We start from the raw sequence: 22,428 nt of genomic DNA on the forward strand, positions 1-22,428 counted from the left end.
TGTATATGTCTTATACAGCTTAAATGATTCATTTTTTTGTTTTGTTGCTGTGGTGTTTGTTTTTTACTGAAATATTCACAAGCTAGACAGTTCACCATTTTAAAGCATGCAGTTCATTGGTGTTTTGTTCACAGGTTGTGCAGTTGTCAACACTATCTAATTCTAGAACATTCTCATCACCCCAGAGAGAGCCCTTAGCAGTGACTCCTCATACCCCCTCTCCATTCAGCCCTAGGCAACGACTAACCAACTTTCTGTCATAGATCTGCCTCTTCTGGACATTTCATGTAAATAGAGTCCTACAGTATGCGGCCTTTTGTGTCTGAATTCTTTTTAAGATTTTCAAGGTTCACCCATGTTGTGGCATGTATAATCTTTCATTTCTTTCTTTCTTTCTTTTTTTCTTGGCCCAGGTGTCTTTAGTTTTCAAGAAGTTCTTCAAATCATTCTGAAGTTCAGAATGAGTTAGGAACCATTTTTGGCTATTACTATTCTTATTTCTATTATTTGACTTGGAATAAAGCTGATTTTTAAAAATTTGTCAATAACACCTTACTGGGCACTCTTTGGATAATAATGTATATATTTTTATTATGGTAAAATATATGTAACGTAAAATTTACCATTTTAACCATTTTTAAGTGCATAATTCAGTGATACTAAATATATCCATCATGTTATACAGCCCTCACCACTATCCATTTCTAGAGCTTTTTCATCTTCCCAGAAGGAAACTTATACCCATTAAACGGTCTCTACATTTCCCCTCCTCTAGTGCCTGGTAAACTCCATTCTACTTTCTATCTCTATGAATCTGCCTATTCCAGGTTCCTCATAGAAGTGGACCTGTCCCTTTGTGTCTGTCTTATTTCACTTAGCATGATGTCTTCAGGGTTCATCCATATTGTAATATATAAATTAATCTCATTCCTTTTTAAGATTGAATAATATTCCATTATATAGAGAGACCATATTTTGTTTATTCATCCATCATTGATGGACATTTAGGGTCATTTCTACTTTTGCAGCATTTTGAATAATGCTTTTTGTGTATGAGTTTTTGTGTGAATACCTGTTTTCAGTTCTCCTGGGCACATACCTGGGAGTGGAATTGCTGGGTCATATGGTGACTCTGTGTTTAACTTTTGAAGACTGCCAAACTGTTTTCCAAAGCGGCTGCACCATTTTGCAGTCTGCCAGTAATATGTGAGTGTTCCAATTTCTCCGCATCATTGCCAGCACTTGTTCTTTTCCATGTTCTTTTTTTTTTTTCCCATTATAATCATCCTGGTAGGTGTGAAGTGCTGTCTCATTGTGGTTTTATTTGCATTTCCTTAATGACTAATGATGTTGAACATCTTTTCATGTGCCTAGTGTCACATGAAGTTTGTCTGTCTGCCTTGTAGAAATGTCTACTTTAAAATTGGATTTTTTTTTTTTTTTTTAACTTTTTACTGTTGAGTTCTAAGAGTCCTTTTCTAGTCCGGCTGCTAGGCCCTTCTTAGATTCACAATTTGCAAATATTTTTTCCCATTCTGTGGGTTTTTTTTTTTTTTTAACCTTCTTGGTAGTGTCATTTATTGCACAAAATTTTGAATTTTGATGAAGTCTAATTTCTCTCTTTTTAATTTGGTTGCTTGTGCTTTAGATGTCACAAGTATGACACCATTGCCTAATTGAAAGATGTGACAATTTACACTCATGTTTTCTTCTAAGAGTTTTATCATTTTAGCTCTTACATTTAGATCTTTGATCCATTTTGAGTTAATTTTTATATAAGGTGTGAGGTAAAGGTCCAGATTCATTCTTTTGCATGTGGTTGTCCAATTGTTGCAGCACTGATTCTTGAAGGCTACTCTTTCCCCTTTGAATTGTCTTGGCACCCTTGTCAAAAATCAATTTGCATAGTTGTATGGGTTTATTTCTGAATTCTCAATTCTGTTCTATTGATAGATATGGCTATCTTTATGCTAGTACCACAGTCTTGATTACTATAGCTTTGTAGTAAGCTTTGAAACAGGAAAGTATGAGTCCTCAAATTTGTTCTTATTTTTCAAAATTGTTTTGGCTCTTTTGGTTCCCTTGCATTTCTATATGAATTGAGTATGAATTTTTCAACTTGTTAATTTCTGCCCAAAAAGGCAGTTGAAATTTTGATTGACATTGCATTGAATTTGTAGATTAGTTTGGGGAGTATTGCCATCTTAACAGCATTACATCTTCTAATCTCTGAGCACGAGTGCTTTCCACTGGTTTAGGTCTTCTTTAATTTCTTTTGATGATGTTTTGTAGTTTTCAGTGTACAAGTCTTATACTTCTTTTATTACATTTATTCCTAGGTATTTTGTTCTTTTGGATGCTCTTGTAAATGGAGTTGTTTTCTTAATTTCCTAATTTTTGGATTGTTTATTGCTAGTGTATGGAAATACAACTGATTTTTGTATAGTGATCTTGTATCTTGAAACCGTACTGAACTTGTTTATGAGCTCTGATAGTTTTGTGTGTATGTATTCCTTAGAGTTTTCCATATATAGGATCATTTCATCTGCAAATAAAAATAGTTTTACTTGGGGCGCCTGGGTAGCGCAGTCGTTAAGCGTCTGCCTTCAGCCCAGGGCGTGATCCCGGCGTTCCGGGATCGAGTCCCACATCTGGCTCCTCCGCTGGGAGCCTGCTTCTTCCTCTCCCACTCCCCTGCTGTGTTCCCTCTCTCACTGGCTGTCTCTCTGTCAAATAAATAAATAAATAATCTTTAAAAAAAAAAAAGTTTTACTTGCTTAATTGCCTTGCCTAGAACAACCAGTACAGTGTTGAATAGAAGTGGTGAGAAGGACATCCTTGTTCCTAATTTTAGGGAGAAAGCTTTCAGTCTTATCATTAAATGTGATATTAGCATGTGGATTTTTCATAGATGCTCTTTATCAGGTTAAGGAAGTTCCCTTCTATTTCTAGTTGGTTGGGTGTTTTTATTATAAAAGAGTATTGGACTTTGTTGAATGCTTTTTCTGCATCTGTTGAGATCGTCTAGTGGTTATTGCCTTTATTTTATTAGTATGTTGCATTGCATCAATTGATTGTCACATGTTAAACCATCTTTGCATTTCTGGGATAAATCCCACTTGATCATGGTGTATAATCCTTTATATATGCTGGATTCAGTTTGCTGGTATTTTGTTGAGGCTTTTGTGTCTATATTCATAAGGGATATTATGGTTTTGATTTTTCTTCTCGTGATGTCTTTGTCTGATTTTATATTAGGGCAAAACTGGCCTTACAGATGAGTTGGGAAGTGTGTCCTCTTCTATTTTTTGGAAGAGTTTGCAAAGGATTGGTATTAATTCTTTAAACATTTGGTAGAATTCATCAGTGAAGCCATCTGGTCTGGGCTTTTCTTTGTGGGGGTTCATTTTTTTAATGCAAGGTGCAGAAGAGTATTTATAGTACAATCCCATCTGAGAGAGAAAGAGAGTCTTTTTAAGGCTGTATCTGTGTGCGTGTATTTACACAGAAGAGTTCTGAAAAGATGCACAAAAAAAGATATATAAGGAACAAAGGTTATCTTTGGGTAATGAGATAGAACTTAAGTCTTCTGTGCCTTATATATAATTACAAGCATGTATTGCTTGACTTTTTTTTTTTTAAGAGCCTACTAAGAACGGCTAATCTTTGGCCATTTGCTCTTTTATCCACACAGTGAGGTGCTAGTGCTGTGTGCTTGCTACTGGCCTTGTCTCCTTAGGAGCTCAGTCTCCTAGGCCCCTGCACCTCCAGCTTCATGGTCCGTGGCACCCCTTCTCTGTTTCTCCTCCATCAACACCGAATTACCTGTCAGTTCCCTGAGAACGACCCACAGTTATGTGCTACTGGGCCTCTGTACATTCCATTCTATTCCCTTTCCCTGCCAGCCTTCACCCTTTACCTGCCAGCCCTTCCCTTGTATCCTTGAAACCCTTTCCAAATACTAGTTACCTTTGTGAACACCTTCCAGCTCACTCTTCTCCCCTTCATTCTCTACCCAAGGGGAGAAAACACTCTCCCTCCTGTTGCCTCTCATTCATTACACATATTTTCGTTATTGAACTTTGTATTTACCCTGCATCGTAATTACTAGTTCGCATATATGTCTTCCCTAAAAGTACAGTTTTATCCAATTTTGTATCGCAGAGTTTAGCACAAAGTAGATGCTCAAAAGTACTTTGATGGAATTGAGTTCATGAGACAAGAAAAGGCATTGTGGGTAGTATGAGCAATGTGAGCAAAGGCCAAAGTTACGAGTTACTATAATATGTACTGGTTTGGCAAGACAGGAAGATTCATGTTGGGAAATATGGTTGAATGATTTTGGCAAGGCCGATTGATCGTGGAAGCCCCTAAAAGCCGGTAGAGTAGACTTGGTTAGTAAATACTGGCAGAATAAACAGCTCTTCTCACTTATTTCGATTCCTTGCTCAATTCTTTCTTCTCAGTAAGCGTACCCTGACCACCTCCTTTAAAACGGGTCACCTCTCCATTCACCCATCCCCTGACCCCTGCACTCTGTGTCTCCCCTTCCCTCATCTTCCTCCTTTTTCCATCGCACTTACCACGTTGTATATCATTTACTTATTCATTATGTTTTTTTATTTGTTGTCTGTCTTCCCCATTAGAATATAAGCTCCCTGCACCATGTAGCCTGTTTCCCAAGCACCTAGAACATTGCCTGGAACATAGTGGGGATATAGGAAACATTTGTTGGGTGAACAAATCCCAAGTTAATGAACTTCAGTGTCTTATCCAGAGCTGGCAGAGGACAGCCTAGGTATAGTTCAAATGGCTTTTTTCTGAAAGAAAGAAAGAGATGTATAGAAATGTGTAAAACTGCTAAGATCGTACCCACGGTATATTATGTATATAATCTGGGGCCGGGCAAGGGAGGGCGGGGAGGGAAAGAAAGCTACGGTGCCTTAAGGTTTCTTGCCTTAGAAACCAAACTAGGAAGTCGAAATTACAAGTACATTCGAGTTTATTTATTTCTTGCCTAGAAAAATGTTGTTGCGTGTGGTGATCCCATGCTTTAATAACTTCTCTTTTTCTTTCTCCACAGACCTTTGTAGTATTAAACAGAGGGAAAACTCTGTTCAGATTTAGTGCCACGCCTGCCTTGTACATTTTAAGTCCTTTTAACCTGATAAGAAGAATAGCTATTAAAATTTTGATACATTCATATCCTTTTCTACAAACGCGGAGTGAGTGCAGCATTCGCGTGGTCACTGGTATATAGTGTATGTTTCTGAACTTTGACATTTGAATCGCATATTAAGTATTTTATCGGTAGTGTCGTTGACTGTCCCACCAGTCAGAAGTTTGAGTCAACATCTGCCAGCTCCTGAGCTGAGCTTCAGCAAATTCTTTTTTCCAAGGACAATATCATGGGAGTCTGGAATTTTGTTGGTATCATGAAGAGAGACAAATTAAGATGGTACCCCGTAACCGAAGTCTTACTTTTTAAAGTGCCCAGAGCTCAGTAATTTCATTCTGAAGCAAACGATTCAGTTTTTTAACACATACACACACACAAACACGAGTCCAGTATTAGAATTTTTTGGAAGGCCACTTCTTTTTTTTTTTTTTTTTTTTTTTTTTTTTAAAGATTTTTTATTTATTTATTTGACAGATAGAGACAGCCAGCGAGAGAGGGAACACAAGCAGGGGGAGTGGGAGAGGAAGAAGCAGGCTCATAGCGGAGGAGCCTGACGTGGGGCTCGAACCCGGAACGCCGGGATCACGCCCTGAGCCGAAGGCAGACGCTTTAACCTCTGTGCCACCCAGGCGCCCCTGGAAGGCCACTTCTTGAGTACAGAGTTGAATGAATGCTTTTAGAGATCTGCCTTGAATATTTCTGATTTCTTGAGCAGTGAGCATGGAAAGTGCCTGAGATAGTTTCTCGGATTAAATGGTCTCCTCAGTACAGAGGTTTAGATCTGGATTGCAAGCCTGATATGAGTCTTCTGTGGTATTTTTACTCCCCTTCAACTGAAAATGCCAATTTATTCCTGTGGCCTGAATTTTATATCTTATTAATATAGGGGCGTGTATGACAGATGAAAAATCATGTGATGAGTTTAGCAACTTTTCACAGTGACTTTAAATTGTATGGTTGGTGTTTAGTTTGTCAGTCTTTAGTCCGGTGCCCCGAAGGATATTGTATTCTCTGAGTAGGATGAAGAAAGTGGCAGTAGCGACTTATAAATTGGTTTGCTCAGCTCTTGCCACATTTTATTAACTCTAAGAATTTAGCAGCCCGATTCTGAAATCTGTAGTTTACAAGGAACATTGTTCTGGAATAAATAATTCACAGTGGACTTCTTCCCCTTTTGTTCAGAAGACTGTGTCTTTTTCTCTTCTAATCGGAATGTGTTCTTATTCCTGGAAGAAAAATCGAGCTGAGGTGAAGAAAAATCCAGCTGTAAGAAGTATTTTTTCTTTTAAAAATTTCATTAGTAGAGTGAAGATGGTGAATGCCATTAGCAAGAGAGAGTTAGCAACAAATGAGATATGGCTTCTGTGCTTATGAAAGTGACAGTTTGAGTTTGAGTAATTCACATGCTGACCTAAAGGAGTTAATTTGTTTCTCAGTAGACAAGAACAGAAAGGCTGAGAAAAATCTTGGGTGGAACTGAAAAGGCGGCAAAATGGTTTGCTGTCCGTAAACATTCCCGGGCACTTTCAGAATGATCAGACGAATCTACCCCATCATCTAATTCTTAGGAGTATGGTGGTGCTTATGTCCTTGAGATCCTTACCCAACAGGCCATGACTGGCTTCCCGAATTGTTCAAATGCCACACGTAGCGGCTGTTACCTTCCCCTCTAAGGACAATTCAGCCCTTTGGAAAACTAGGGGGAAAAGTGAACCGTTACGTTCTACACCTGAAACTAATGTAACATTATGTGCCAACTGTACTGCAATTAAAAAAAAAACAAAAGTGAACCATTAATTGCATGTAGATTTTCAAATAACGAGTTATGCAAGATAAGGTAATTAACAATAAATGAGTACTGAATAATATAGATCAGACGTAATGTACTTTCTCACCTGATGACATCGGCATCTGGTAGACTGGTAGATTTCTGGTTACTACATGTACAGGTATTTAGAAGCTTTTTCCATAGCTGAGGCCAATGTGGCAAGAGTGGGGGGGATGTTTTACCCAAAAGAAGCAGAGCAGTGTCAGCCCTTTTGAAAGAAAGAGAGTGGCTGTCCTGCTGTGTCCACCCACAGCTCTCTGGTCAGGTGTGGGTACATACGGCAGCATTCTGTGTTCATGGTGGCTTTCACTATCGCCTCGCTGTTTCCTTGTCCTCTGTGCTTTGTCTCCTTTCAGGTTACTGACTTAATTCTCATGATACCCAATGTGAAATGTGTTTGCTTTCTGAGGAAGAGAACAGGCCAGATTTCGTGTATTCTCCCTTGACTCTTTTCTACAGTATTTAGCATGATCATTATGTGCACTATTTTGACCAACTGTGTATTCATGACTTTTAGTAATCCTCCTGAATGGTCGAAGAATGTGGAGTAAGTAGCTCATTTATTTATTTGTCTGCTTGCTTGTTTTAAAGATTCTTACACACCGAATCTTGCTTTGCACAGTTTATCCATCAAGGAAAAAAATTGGTTTTTTCCCACTCTTTACTTCACAGAGAGGGGTGAGGATCCATGTGGAATTTAGGAAATATCCTTAGACGTCAACTCTAGAAAGAGAAAGTGCGCTCTGGAAGTTACTGCCCTTCACCTCCACCCTCTCCTGTGCTGGCCAGTGCCTTTGACTTGCTGCCCCAGCGCCATCTTGTACCCTCAGTTAGTCCCTCATGGCACTGCCTTCTTCTCCAACATGAGATTTCCTCTTTTTTTTTTTTTTTTTTTTTTAACTTGTCTAAAGTTAGAAATAGCTCTGGGGCCTCCTCACCTGGTTCAAAATGACCACCTACTAGATGGCACCCAGTACAGCATTCCAAAGTTCTTGGTTTTGTGTTTCGGTAAGTTTTCTTCAAAGCATCCCTTTCTCTTCCTGCCTTCCTTTCTCCCGCATTGGCTGTGCCCGTTCTGTTTTGTCTAGTAGTCGAAGCCACACTTCAGGCACTGTTATCTTAAAAGATTCACTGAAAGTTTCTGTCTGTTCAGAAATTACCTCAAGCTCTCCATTTCTTTGACAGGTACACATTCACAGGGATTTATACATTTGAATCACTAGTGAAAATCATTGCAAGAGGTTTCTGCATAGATGGCTTTACCTTTTTACGGGATCCGTGGAACTGGTTAGATTTCAGTGTCATCATGATGGCGTAAGTTGTCTGCTTACTTTATTGATGTTCTTGGTGTGATTACGCATGTGTGGTTGTATGCCTGGTTGCGTTCGTAAGTGTGTTTGTGGCCAGTTAGAAGAGGCATTAGTGGATAACCGTAGAAGGCCAAACGGGCCTACGCCTGTGATTCTCGCTTGTGAGGGCAATGACAGCATGTTTATGTGGGAGAAGGTAAGCCAAGGCTTCGTGAAGGTAGCAAGTGATTTTCCCATCGACGTGCTCTCGTATGTTCTCTGCCCTTACAACACTGACCAAGGTTTGCATTCTTATTACCATGGGGCCTTGGTGAAGACTTGACATGTTTTAGGTGTTAACCTTAAGCTGAAAATCAGTTTCCTGGGTATGTTAGTTATAGCACATGTAATTTCATGAGGCTGGTCCAGATGTTGCAGACTTGAGAGCACATTTGAGAGTGGAAACATGAGCCAAAGTATTCAGACTGGTTACTTCCTGAGGAAGTACTGACCAGGACTTGACACTATCGCGAGAGAGCAGCGTACCTCCACAGCAGTATGCTAGCTGCATGTATGCATCCCTGTGTCTCTTTGGGAAATGTAACTGATGATAGAAGACTTAGAGCAGACTTCATCATTTGTACTTTCGGGTGGGGAAGCACTTTGTGGTACGGTGGGGAGTAGGGGTGTTGTCTAGATTGTGTGTGTGTGCAGGTATGTAAGAGATCGAGTACGTTTGTATATATATGGGTCTGAGCATCAGAAAGATGTGTTTCAATTGTAAAATGTGAATGAATGAACGATATGCATTGAATATTTGAAACGGAGACTTTGACTTTCTGTTATATCAAGGCAATTTCTAGCTTTCCAACATTACGAATACGCACTGGTATTCATTTAAAATTGAAGTGTCCTTGCTGGGCACAGAGCTGGTGATAAAGTGGGCACTTAACACACTATTTGCTTCGATCCCATGATCCTGAGCCCTGCCTTTGTACGTCACTGCAAAAATATGCGTACGACTCCTGGATAAGTCATATCTACAGACATGTAGGCACTTTTGCCGTTGTCAACTAGGGAGTTATTTAATGTAAATTTGTTTTTATGGGCTTCTGCTGCAGAAATTTGCCTCCTTTTTCCTAAGAAATTGTTCACAAAGCTTGGAGACATAAGCCTTTGATAACTCCTGGCCTTTCTTTTTACTGAAAATAACGAATGGACCGAGAGTAGTCCTTCTGATTGGGGTCTACACAGCACGATGCTGATTAAGAGAGTAAGCCCTCAGAACCTCCTGGTTGGATCAGTTCTTTCAAATATTCTTTTGAATTCTCTTTGTCCAATTGAAAAAAGAAATGTGTTCTTTAAGTGTTTGTATTTTGAAATTTTCTTTTTCAACAACAAAAAGAATGAAATCATAGCTTGTGTATAAGACCCTTTCTTCCCCCCATTGTCAAACCCTCGCCCAGTGGTACCATTACAAGTTAACTTTGGTTTGATTCTGCAGGTATATAACAGAGTTTGTAAACCTAGGCAATGTTTCAGCTCTACGCACTTTCAGGGTACTGAGGGCTTTGAAAACTATTTCGGTAATCCCAGGTAAGATGGCCCGGGGTTGGTGTTAGGTGTTGGGTTAGGGCCCTGACGTGACGTATTGTACTTTTTGTTTTGTTGTGGTTTTGTTTTTTTTCCTTCGGTGTTTGTGTTCGTGTCTGTGTTTGTCATTTGTGTTTGTGTGTGACCTCCCTTACTACAGATATGTGACAGAGTTTGTGGACCTGGGCAATGTCTCAGCGCTGAGAACATTCAGGGTTCTCCGAGCTTTGAAAACTATCTCTGTAATTCCAGGTGAGAAAATTTACACACAAAACTGACTGCCTCATCTCCTCTTTCCCTTCCATTCATTTTGTCCACCACATTCTAAACCGGTGTCAGCACACTTGATATGGCCTTGCATTACGCATGTTTTTCCTGGGAGACGTTCTCTGGAATGGCCCTCTGGCCCTAAGGCAGTTTCAGTGGCAGCGCTTTGCGAGGCATGCAGCCCCATTGCATCCATGCTTTGAAAAAGCACGTGCTTAAAAATCACTTGGATCCTCCAATATCTGAAAAAAATTGTCACAGAGCTAGCTGTCTCTTGGAACATAAGTCATTTGCTTCCTGGCCTCATGGAATTACAGTAAATTTAACATTCACCGTCATCCCATTGCTTGTGATTTCTAGGCTTCCTGTCGCATGGTTTGCTGATGGGATGTTATTCAATGAACTATACTTTTATTGTTACTGTGTTAATGGAATTATTTAACCACAGAAGACACCTACCCTGTTAACTAGTCCAGTTTTAGAGCCAAATTGAAGAGCCTTGGAGTTAGTGAATGAACTTTAGTAATCACAGTCACATCCTATTGCTGTCTGTTTCACTGGAGTAAGAACCAGTAGACCTCTACTATGTGTGTATTCAGAGGCCATTCTCAAACACAAATCCCAATGAAAGCTTGTGCAGATGCTGTTAAAAAAAGTGAAAGGTAAGACAACATACATGCGTCTGAACGTACGGGCAAACAACAAGGACAGGAACTTGAGAAGAAAAGGGAATCAATCAGTGGGTGGTTGGGAAGTAGTTAATTGACAATCGTTTCATAATTTTTGCCTTTTTCTTTTTGGTCCTGGTTGAGCTAGCCCGGTGGTTCTTCACAAAAGGTTTTGGATCCTTTTGAGAATCAAGGGGAAGTTCCCGGACCCCGCTGAAACCCATCCATGAACCCCATGTTAAGATCCTTAATTTAATTTAAATCCTAACTACCAGATAGTGCTTAACTAATTTTTCTAAAGGCCGGTCTTGAAATCTGGAAGGAAAGACATTTGAGTAAGCCTTGGGAGCCTGAGGCCCACGGGCAGGCACGTGGCAGAAATCAAGAGTGTGTGGTTGCCGACTGGACTCTGGTTCCGTGCAGGGGCTTTCAGGGAAGACTCCCAAGGGACCAGGCTTCCCACTGCAGTTTTGTAGAAACAGGGACATGAAGAACAGAGGCATCCTGTTCCTGGTGTCACGTGGCTCTTCTGGCGGCTGACTCAGAAATATTCCTCTCTTCCCCTTTTCAACTTCATCTAAATATCAGACACAGAGAGAGGGAAGCACAAATGCAGAGTCCTGGAAAGGGCTGACTTGGAATGTAGCTTTCTGAGAACCTCAAGGAAGGTAAACCTCAGTTTCTCCATTTACAAATCTGGGCATGAGGTGGGCCGGTAAATTTGGGCCCTACTAAAAATGAATTCTTTTACAGTTACCAATGGGAGCTTTCTCCCTCTCAACTAGAGGCTAGGCATCAGTTGGAGTATATTCTTGGCAAAAAAAACTACAACCCTGACTTATCAAGGTTCAGTTCCTAGCCATTTTAAATCCGTTTGACAAAAAAGCGAAGCTCGTTCTCCAGGCAGCCTCAGGCAGCTCATTGATGGTGATTTAACCCTTGGGCAGCCTTGTCTTATTTCTTCAGGCATCTGGAGCACCAAATCTTTACTTTCGTTTTCCCTCTGCTCTCTTTCTTCTCTGGCCTCTTTTAAATATGATCCCATGTTTTCTGCTCACTTCCCCCAACATACTCTGCAAGGCATCTGTCTCTTTATGTTCTTGTGATCTGAAAACTTCTCTTCCAGAATTAAATTGGAAAGCTGCATTCTGTTCACTAACTAGGGCAGCAGATGCTATCTCTGGTCTAGCTCTTAGCTCCTGTCTGCTGTATGGATAGCTTCTGACCACAGCATTTCTGCAAGGTAACTCTTGACTGGCGTCATATTACTTATCCTTACTATTAACCCATTGATCTATCTATCTATCTGTCTATAAAATATATTTATAAACACATGGTAGTGCTCCATAAATGATTTTAGTGTAGCAATTATTATTATAAAGAAGAAACCTAAACCCAAAGAAAGAGTTTGTATCAAGGCTTAGACCTCAGCTTCACAATTTGAAATAGATTCCTGATTCCTGTTTCTAGAAGCACCCCCACTCGAGCTGGCTTTGCAAAGTTAACTGGGACGCAAAATAACTTGAAGGGATAATAAAGCCATAATAGATCTCTATCAGTGAGTGCTATGATTGATACTTGAATTAAAATGCGACGCTTTATGCCAAGTCCTTTCACTCCCCGTACTATTTATAGAGAACTATTGCCCTGTTCCTACCTGCCTGTTAACCAGCTCTCCTTTCAAGATGGGAGCACCATCGTATGAGTCACTAGACCTGGTGCCATCTCGATTGGAAATCTCAGTCATTCTGACTCTGTCGTCGAGCCAGGCCTTACTGCCCTCTTAGTGAAAGCCATTGTAGTGCATACCAGGCTTTCTCATGGATCAGTTCAGCGGGACTGGTGCTCTCTTTGCCTTTTCCTGTTCCCAGTTTGATTGTAGGCTTTTGCTGAAGCTGCCGGAAGCAGAAGCAAGAGCAACCACAGAACTGACGTGGGGTCTGCAAGATCCCACGAAGGCTTCAGCTCCCTTCATGAGAGTGTTCCGTTCCTGGAGAACTCACCCACTCACCCGGGCTGACGCTGCCATCCCTCTTAGCACTTTGGTAGATAGTCCGAATGTGTCAGCGAGGTCAGGACTCCCAGAAGATGGGATAACGCAGTGTGTCGGTTAACTGCAGCCTTTTGGATAAGGGGTGCTTTGATGTAGAGCCTTCTGGTGACTTAGAAAAGACCAAACCCACATTCTGACCCTTTTTATTTGCTGACTGAAGACCTAGATATGTATCACACATGGTTTCCCTTTTGCTTCAGAGACCTTGGCTTGAAGAACAGTGTATGCAAACGGCAGTTACAGGAAAAGACCTTTCCTACATTTCTTTGGTCCAGAATTTGCTGGATTCGACTTGACATTGAAGTATTCTGTGTAGAAATTCATGTCTTAAAACTTTGTTTTCAGGGGGCGCCTGGGTGGCTCAGTTGGTTAAGCGTCTGCCTTCGACTCAGGTCATGATCCCGGGGTCCTGGGATCGAGCCCCACATCAGGCTCCCTGTGCAGCGGGGAGCCTGCTTCTCACTCTCCCTCTGACCCTCCCCTGCTCATGCTCTCTCTCTCTCAAATAAATAAATAAAATCTTTAAAAAAAAAAAAAAACAACTTTGTTTTCAGGGTGCTTGGGTGGCTCAGTCGGTTGATCGTCCGACTCTTGGCTTCAGCTCAGGTCATGGTCTCTGGGTGGTGGGAGTCGAGCCCCGCATCAGGCTCTGCGCTCAGCACAGAGTCTGCTTGTCCCTCTCCCTTTGCTCCCTCCCCTCATCTCTCTCTCTCTCTCAAATAAATAAATAAAATCTTTAAGCAAGCAAACAAACAGAAACTTTGTTTTGGCTTTATATTCATTTGGGGCCTGGGCATAAAAATGAGCTTCTGAGTGACTTTGCCAGAAGTTTCATCTTCTACGTGTTTTAACCATGTGCCACAGGACCGACATGCCCAAAGATAGGGTGGAAATCTCAAAGCAGGAATCTGAGGCTTTTCCTATTGAGTAGCATTTAGTGGTGTAAATAAATCCAGTTGGGACAGCCTTACTGGCCAGTTCTACTCATTTCTATCATCATTTCAGTGACTCCCAAAAAGCACTCCTTCTGTATTTGCCAGCACTAGTTTAATATCATTTTGCTTTCTTTAGAGTTATAATTTTTTTATTATTTTTCTCTTTGATTTTTTATTTCTGTGCTTTCATTTCTGTTACTTTCTCTCCGTACCTGTGGTATCAGATAAGAAGCAGGAAAAATGGTGGGCCCTTCTCCTTCCCACCCCGGTATTCACAAAGAAAGCGTTTTCTTTAGACGTATGCATTATGAATATGGCAATTTCTGCTGCCCAGTGAACGGGGATAGAAAGTGTTTTCAGGCTATATTTAGACTCCTTGTTTCCTTTATAATATTCTAGTTATTAATCCAATTGCTTTTGTATTTCTCCTTTTCCCATTGCTTCTCAGGAAAGGTAACAAGTTGAACACAGTGGTCGTATGTGGGAAAACCCTGGAGTCTCACAGGATCCCACTGACCCACCTTTGGGAGCTAGTTAAAATTTTGCTCAGACTTTGTGATACAAATCTGGTCTTGAGTAAATAAATCTATCTCCAGATCTCTCCCCAATTATTCTTGATCCAAAGAACCCTCACGGATGTCATCATGAGGCTTGAACCTGCTGCAGGATAATTGACGTGGCACAACCTAAATCTAGAGCTTGTCTGGACCAAGCCAGACTTTGGGAATTGGGGAACTTTTCTCCCCCGGGCTGAGAACTGCTTGGTACCGCTCCTGAGCCCCATTCCAATGTTACTTTTGTAGAATTAGCTCATGTTGCTTCAAACCAGACAAGTTTCTCAACCTGAGCCACAAGCTAGAAAATATAAATTTACTTTATAATCCGGCATCACCGCTGTGGAAGATTTTGACCCCAGTGTACATGGCTGATTCCTCTGGACCTGGCACGTCCACAGGCTTTGTTCATCTGTCCGACGGCTTGCTGGACGTCGTGAAAGGTGACGGGAGGTTCAGAGGTGCCTTTGGATGTAGAGGCTTCACCTGCTTCTCAGAATTCCGCTCTGGTAGCTGCCATTTCTGTACGTTGGGTCTGCCTGTCTTTCTTGATCCGTAGTAAATGTATTAACCGCTTCTGCTCAGGCTCATCCCAACGCTAGTTAATGTTCGCCTTTTCCAAGAGTTCTCGCTGTCCAATCTGCCCCCACGTGGCTTCTGCTGCACCCTCTGTTGTGTAGGAGTTGTTTGAAGGAGCATTCTGCTGTGTTTGGGATAATCAGTTTTCAGTCAGTATCTTGCTTGTTCTGGGCTGTGGTGTTGTGAGCCAGTAGAAGAAGTGAGGCAACTTCTCCTCAGAGCCAGAACAGTGGCATTTTCCGTTCTCGCACGCATCAGGTCAGGAATTCTACCAGCAACTTCTTACTTTATTGACCTCTGTTGGCGATAGCAGGAAGCACTTTTGCCTGGCTGCGTTTTCTAGTGAGCGCCGGTCGCTGCTGGCAAGACTATAGAGCTTGAGCTCAAGAAAGGCGTTATATGAAAGACCATCAGGTAGGTACATGAAAAGATGCTCAATATCACTAGTGATCAGGGAAATGCAGATTAAAACCATAATGAGATAGCACCTCACACCAGTTAGAACGGCCATCATCGAAGAGACGAGACAGCAAACGCTGGCATGGACGTGGAGAAAGGGGAACCCTTGCACACTGTTGGGATTCGTAAATTGGTGCAGCCACTATGGGAAACAGTATGAAGGATCCTCAAAAATTAAAAATAGAACTACCATATGATCCAGCAATTCCACTTCTGGGAACATATCCAAAGGAAATGAAAACACTAACTCAAAAAAGATATCTGCACCCCATGTTCATAGCAGCATTATTTACAGTAGCCAAGACATGGAAACAATCTAAGTGTCCATTTATGGTTGAAGAGATAAAGTTGTGAGATATATACACAATGGAATATTATTCGGGTATAAAAAAACGAGGAAATCCTACCATTTTTGACAACACGGTTGGACCTTGAAGGCATTATGCTCAGTAAAATAAGTTGGACAGAGAAAGACAAATAAATCCTGTATAATCTCACTGATGTGTGGAATCAAAAACAAACAACCTCATAGAAAAAGAGATCGGACTTGTGGATACCCAAGGCAGGGTGTGGGGGGAGGAGGAATTGGAGGAAGGTGGTCAAAAGGTACAGACTTCCAGGTCTAAGAAAGAAAGTGCTAGGGATGTAATGGACAATATCGTACCTGTAGCTGACATCGCTGTATGACACATAGGGAAGTTGTTAACAGAGTAACTCCACAGAGTTCTCATCACAAGCAAAATTTTTTTCCTTTTTTTCTTTTTTTCCCCCTTTTCTTTTTACTGTATCTATATGAAAAGGTGGATTTTAGCTAAAATGCTGGTGGTAATCATTTCACGATATATATAAATCGAACCATTATGATATGAAACGTCTCCAGTGATATATGACAATTATTTCTCAATAAAACGGGGGGAAAAGAGAAAGAAAGAAATGCATTGAGAGCCTCATCTCCATAACTTGCTGTTGATGTCTGCGAGTATGGTCATTCCCAATCATCAACCCTAACGGAAGGAAGAAGAGTCTTAGCGGAGGCCAGGTGACCCGGTGACCATTTACATTTAACACTGCCGTGTAATTGGGTGTCTCCCTCGGGACGCTAACATTACGCCACGCCACCTTTCTTCCTGTGGGACCTGGATGAAAATCTTGGAGAGTGAACTTTTTAGATAGCCATAGTTAGTGTTATTTAGCAGTTATTCTTGCGTAATTAAGATTTGTTTCTCTGAGCCCCTGTGAAGTAAAAAGCAGCTGAATACCATTTCCAACTTAAGTTTTTACTTCAAACTTCATGAAAGCTGGAAGAACGCTCACCAAGGAGTTGCTCTAAACCTCAGACTTCAGAAGAAAACACTTGAAGATTTTTTTTTTTTTAAGTCTTCTTGACTCATGTTTACAGATTTCTTCAGCAATGATTTCTGGTTTATGGAGAAAAGATTTTAAACCAGCTGACTGAGAGCGTTTAGGTCTATCCCCAGGAAAATGATGAGTTCCATGTATGGTTGGTGTGTTAGTCGAAATCTTTGGTTGCAAGTGGAGGAATACATGAAGGGCTGGAACGCTTTTGGGCTTCTGGAAGCCAGCAAAACCAGAATGCAGAGCCAGAAAGCTCCAGATACCAGGAAGTATTTTTTTTTTCATGTTCTTTCTCTCCACGTGTCTATTTCCTTTTTCAATCTCTTAGCTTGCTAACTGCCTTTACTTCTCAGACATCCTAATATAATGACAGAATATGGCTACCACTTAGTTCCCAAATTTCCACGTCATCATTCCTTCCACTTGAAAAGACTACTGGACTGTCTTTAGTCCCATTCTAAGTCCCCAGAGGAAAGGATCAGGATTTAGGTCAGATGTCCACCCTGACACCTATAACCTACTCACAGATAGTCACTTCCTACAAATAAGGCTGCTGGGGGTCCAGCTTTATAAAACAGGGGATAATTTGAGCCTCATGGCCTGGAATTTCCATTATATGGGCTTGGAACTGTCCAGAGAGTTCCCAGCCCAGGAAAATCAGATTAAACTATGCTAAAATTGTATGGGTTTTTTTTTATTTGATTGATTGGTTGATATCACAGATGCTTCGGTTTGACTATTTTGTAGTATTATACTCTTGTTAGTAATACAAATGACAGTTTACAGCTCCTTTCTCAATTCATTTAAAATGGAAATAGAAATGGCCTTGAACAATCATCCAGTGTTCAGATCAGTGATTGTCTGAACCATTCAGGGGAAATATAAGCTCTTCTTAAAGAAATCCAGGAAAAGAAACTACAACCATTCTTCAGTGACCTATTCACCTATTTTTTAAAATCATGCTTTGACTTTGAAAACAGAACTTAGGAACCTAGAATTGAATTATTGACCTAGTATAGACCCACCTCGACCAAGCCAAATACTTTCCTATGAAAGGACTTTCCTATTCCTCAGCAACTTATGCAAATAAGGCCCATAATACTGGAACAACATTTACTTCTTGATGGTTGCTTTCTATTTTATACCACCAGTATCTTCTTATCTGTGTGACTATGATACAGTTTTCAGGGCCTTCCGAATAAGATTGAAATTGCAGCTACTTAATCTCGAAGAAATAAATATCTCTGCCCTATTTTGAAAGACTTCTAAAGAAGATTCTTCAGCTTTTCCTATACTGCCCACTGCCACATACTCCTGTGTTTATCCACATTCTGTGTATAAGAAAATGAGGTGGGACCTTGAATTCGTTCTGATATACGTGGATCATAGCTAGTGACTGAGCCAGGACCAGAATTTCTGCTTTCTGATTTCCTGTCTGGTGCTCTTTTTGTTTTTTGTTTTTGTTTTTGTTTTTTGTTTTTTTTTAAGATTTTATTTATTTATTTGACAGAGATAGAGACAGCCAGCGAGAGAGGGAACACAAGCAGGGGGAGTGGGAGAGGAAGAAGCAGGCTCATAGTGGAGGAGCCTGACGTGGGGCTCGATCCCGTAACGACGGGATCACGCCCTGAGCCGAAGGCAGACGCTTAACCGCTGTGCCACCCAGGCGCCCCTGGTGCTCTTTTTGAACAGTCTTTTTTTTTTTTTTTTTTTTTAAGATTTTATTTTGAGAGAGAGAGAGCACTATTGGGGGGAGGGACACAGGGAAAGGGAGAAGCAGACCCCCTGCTGAGCAGGAGAGCCTGCCGCAGGGCTCAATCCCAGGACCCTGAGATTATGACCTCAGCCGAAGGCAGACACTTAGCCAACTGAGCCACCCAGGTGCCCCTGCACAGTCTTATGAGGAGAAAAGAATCCGGTTAGAAATGTCTTGAGTCCTATGCCTTGAATGTAGACAAGCTCTTAATGCCTTTGGTGGCCACAGTCTCTATGGAAGGTCCATTCTATAAGAAAACACAGGCCTTTGCATACTTTTGTATCTCTATAGTCTTAATTCATAGCTCTTTTTTCTTTAATTCCTCTCAGATCCCTTTCAGAGTATCTGTGTGAGAGGAAAGAAAATGTCTCATTCGTTTGCTCTTTCAATAAAAATATGTTAAGTGCATGCTTTGTGCTAGGTCCTGTGCACAGCATGCATTACTATTATTGGACTCAGATAGAAAATTCTATTGAATTCAACTTTGAAAATTCCAGGTGGTTACTTGCAAAATACAGCAAAGAACCAGTCATGTCCATACTCCCCATTAGATCACCATGATACGAGGTTAGCCATGCCGCGTTGCTATCCCAGTCACATCTCTTTGAGGAGGGCAACGTCTGGAACGGTGATAGCTTGCAAGCATTAAGTGCCAGGTGCTATACTTGGTGTTTTACGTTCATTATCTTATTTAAGCCTCACAACAACCTGGTGAGGGGTATTGTAAGTACCTTCTTATAGATGAATAAACTGAGGTTCTGGCAAAAATGGTTAACATTTGAGCCATTTACTGTGTTCCAGGTACTGTGTTAAGTGCCTGTATGAATTATGCTTAATCCTCACAAGAGCCCCATGATACTCAACTATCTTTATTCCCGTTTTAAAGATGAAAAAAACTAAGATTCAGGTCATATTAGTAACTGGTCTTAGTTAAGAGTAGTAATTATGCACCTAGCTTCACACTTCAAAGCCAAGATTAGGATTTCTCTTGAATTTTAGTCTAATATCCCTTCCTTCGGCAGTGGATCAGGGGTGAGCTCACTCTTGAGGCCTGTGTGTCTGCGTCCTGTCTGCCTCGCATCTATCCTGGCACACCGGCCTCCCTGGAGTGAGTGCTCAGTACTGTGTTGGCCACTTCCTACAGATGGCTTGACGTCTGGGCAGGCCCAGGAGAGCCTCACACAGCATTTGTTTTGACCCAAACATCGTGAACCCACCGCCATGTTTTCCTGTGTCTCCTATCACTGATACCTCCATCGCAGTTAAGAAAGCTACCCGCAGGTTCAAATGTGAACCAGCGGCTTCTATTTAAACCTCAAATTCAAGTGGGCTAGTTGTTTTTTTTATTTTGTTTTCAATCTAGGACAGAAAAAAAGGTCAGTTATAGAGAATAGGGCATGTATATGGTCCGGAGGTGTATTTGTAAATGGAAAGACAAACTGGAAATACTGGGTTGATAATAATTAACCTTTTCAATACATTGGTATATCCAGAACTCTTGGGAAAATATTTATCGTACTTTCCCACAACTTGGCTTTTTTAAACTTTGCAGTAGTTCTCTGTCCAACCAGGAAACCTCCTCAATTCCTGATCTTCCCGTTTGTTTATTCAGTGAATATTTACTGAGTACCTGCCATGGGCTAGGCAGTCTAGGACAGTTGTGAATGAGACAGACGTAAATAATTAATTATAAGCATGATAAATGCTATAGAGGAAAGTATAAGGTGCTATTAAATTATTAAAAATAATGGGGGAGGGAGACGAATTGGAAGTCAGGGAAGGCTTTCTGAGGGAATTCCTATTTAAGCTGAGCCTGAAGAATGAAGAGGAGTTAGGCAGGTAGGACAGGGGAATGGAAGGAAGCATTCCAGGCAGAGGGAAGAGCGTGTATGATCGCTCTGAGGCAAGTAAGAGCCTGGCGCATATGAGGAGCTAAGCAGCAGTCAGACTCAGGAGAGTACTTCCCGGAGGAAAAGAGCCGCATGTTGGAGAAGGAACTTTCTTTTTCTTCTTAAAAAGTGTTGACTTAAGAATTGATACTTCTGGAAAAATGGATAATATTGCTGGCCTGTAGTTATTCCCATGGCATAAGAGAGAAAGTGGCCATGGTTCAAGGGTGGTGCTGTGGGGAGGAGTAGAAGCCAGTAGCTAAGAGGGAGGCTGGGGGAGGTGGGGAGCGTTCTGACGCGACTCTGATTCCGAGGCTTCTATCTCCTCAGGCCTGAAGACCATTGTGGGTGCCCTAATCCAGTCCGTGAAGAAGCTGTCAGATGTGATGATTCTGACAGTGTTCTGCCTGAGTGTGTTTGCCTTGATTGGACTGCAGCTGTTCATGGGCAACCTGCGAAACAAGTGCGTCGTGTGGCCCATAAACTTCAACGAGAGCTATCTGGAAAATGGCACCAAAGGCTTTGATTGGGAAGAATATATCAACAATAAAAGTAGGTGGCCCCTTCTCTGCAAGGGGCGAAAGACAAGTCTGTCTCCAATTTACATGGTCTGAAGCCATCACTGGGCTATAAAAAGTAGTTGGGGTGAGAAAGGAAGCCAGTGCTCCCGCAGTGGCCTGAGGAAGTTACTCCCTGTCCTCGGGGTAGGGTTGTATTCAGAAGCGCTCTCTGGGTTTTCTCTCCCCTTTAAAACCCAAAATGAAACTTTACAGCCTTTTCACAGGCACCCCTAAACTTTTGCTTTGAAAATCAGGCTTAGGAGTTCGATAAAAATACCTTTTGCCTTGGTTGGGTTACCTCAGATGGTTCAGAATATGCCTCGTAGGCTCTCTTGTCTCTGGTGTGGGGAGTCCGGTGATCTCCTAGTAGCCATTTGAGCCCCTCACACTGAAGGAGTTTTAATAATTTCATTTCAGGAACCACAGCACTTGGGTCTGCACTAAGTGTGCTGGTACTTCCATAGAATAATGGGGAAAAGTTAGCAGTCTCACTGTTCATCACCCCTGAGGAACTAAAGGCAGTTAAGTAGCCGTAAGAAAATGTTGCAAAGGCCATTTCGGGGACACATACAGGAAAGGGGAACGTGCCTCCAGTGAATACAGGACAGTGTAATGTGATCAGTGAGGGTTCAGCTTATCTTTGGTTAAGAGAGCTTTTAAGGACAGAAGGCTAAAGTTGTATAGAAGAGGAGTAAAAAGGTCAGAAAACTCACTTACAGACCCCTTAGACTCGAGTACCAGAAACTGGCATATAGATTTGAAATACGAGTGGAGGTCAAGTGTCTGTGAAAAGGACATTGGATTAGGACTATATGGTAGCACTTTTCATTTTTAAGTATATATAAGAAAATAATTAATGGGAAAGAATTCTTATCAGGTTTTACTCTGTCAGAAAAGATTTATATGAGCTAAAATCAATGACTGTTCCTGCCAGGCTAGTTAGGAACAGTGTAACCTTATTCTCTCATTCACTTAAATCTGCCTTATTCATTTCCTGCTCTTCAAACTTTTCTAGCAAATTTTTACATAGTTCCTGGCATGCTGGAACCTTTACTCTGTGGGAACAGTTCTGATGCTGGGTAAGTAGCTCACCTAATTTTATTCTTCTCCCTTAAAATAATGTGTCAGATGAAAATGGACAAAATTTTCACTTTTCTCTGTGCTCATGTAGTAACTGGGTCTGACATATTGGTTGACTCAAATTTTCTTCCTGTTTCATATTTGGCCAACATTGGCATTCATATTTGGCCAACATTGGCATTTCACGTTCATAGGTGAACGTGCCTATAGTCTCGGGGCAAAATTAAAAATGTAAAAGGCTAAGGATAGAATCTATAACACCAGGTACCTTGCCTATCTCTTGTAGACTCCCCTCATTCTATTATAACATGACGAATAAAATACAGAGTAGGGACACTGTCTTAACGATAGATTAGTACCAAGGACGACCCAAAACATACCAG

General features: G+C 41.3%; 1 protein-coding gene across 2 annotated transcripts in view; it reads left to right on the forward strand.

Moving 5' to 3' along the window:
- The window catches only part of SCN8A (sodium voltage-gated channel alpha subunit 8), a 111,670-nt gene that overhangs the window by 18,123 nt on the left and 71,119 nt on the right, over positions 1-22,428 (forward strand). The window contains exons 2-7 of one of the 2 annotated variants that reach the window (XM_026501841.4): positions 5,084-5,202; positions 7,465-7,554; positions 8,193-8,321; positions 9,801-9,892; positions 20,736-20,957; positions 21,981-22,044. In XM_026501841.4, the coding sequence (XP_026357626.2) occupies positions 5,084-5,202; positions 7,465-7,554; positions 8,193-8,321; positions 9,801-9,892; positions 20,736-20,957; positions 21,981-22,044 (716 nt within the window). Of the gene's footprint in view, positions 1-5,083; positions 5,203-7,464; positions 7,555-8,192; positions 8,322-9,800; positions 9,893-10,049; positions 10,142-20,735; positions 20,958-21,980; positions 22,045-22,428 lie in introns of both variants that reach the window. The other variant, XM_026501840.4, reaches the window with a different exon arrangement.

This window comes from Ursus arctos, unplaced genomic scaffold (assembly GCF_023065955.2).
Source record: "Ursus arctos isolate Adak ecotype North America unplaced genomic scaffold, UrsArc2.0 scaffold_26, whole genome shotgun sequence".
In the NCBI taxonomy this organism is placed as follows: Eukaryota; Metazoa; Chordata; class Mammalia; order Carnivora; family Ursidae; genus Ursus; species Ursus arctos.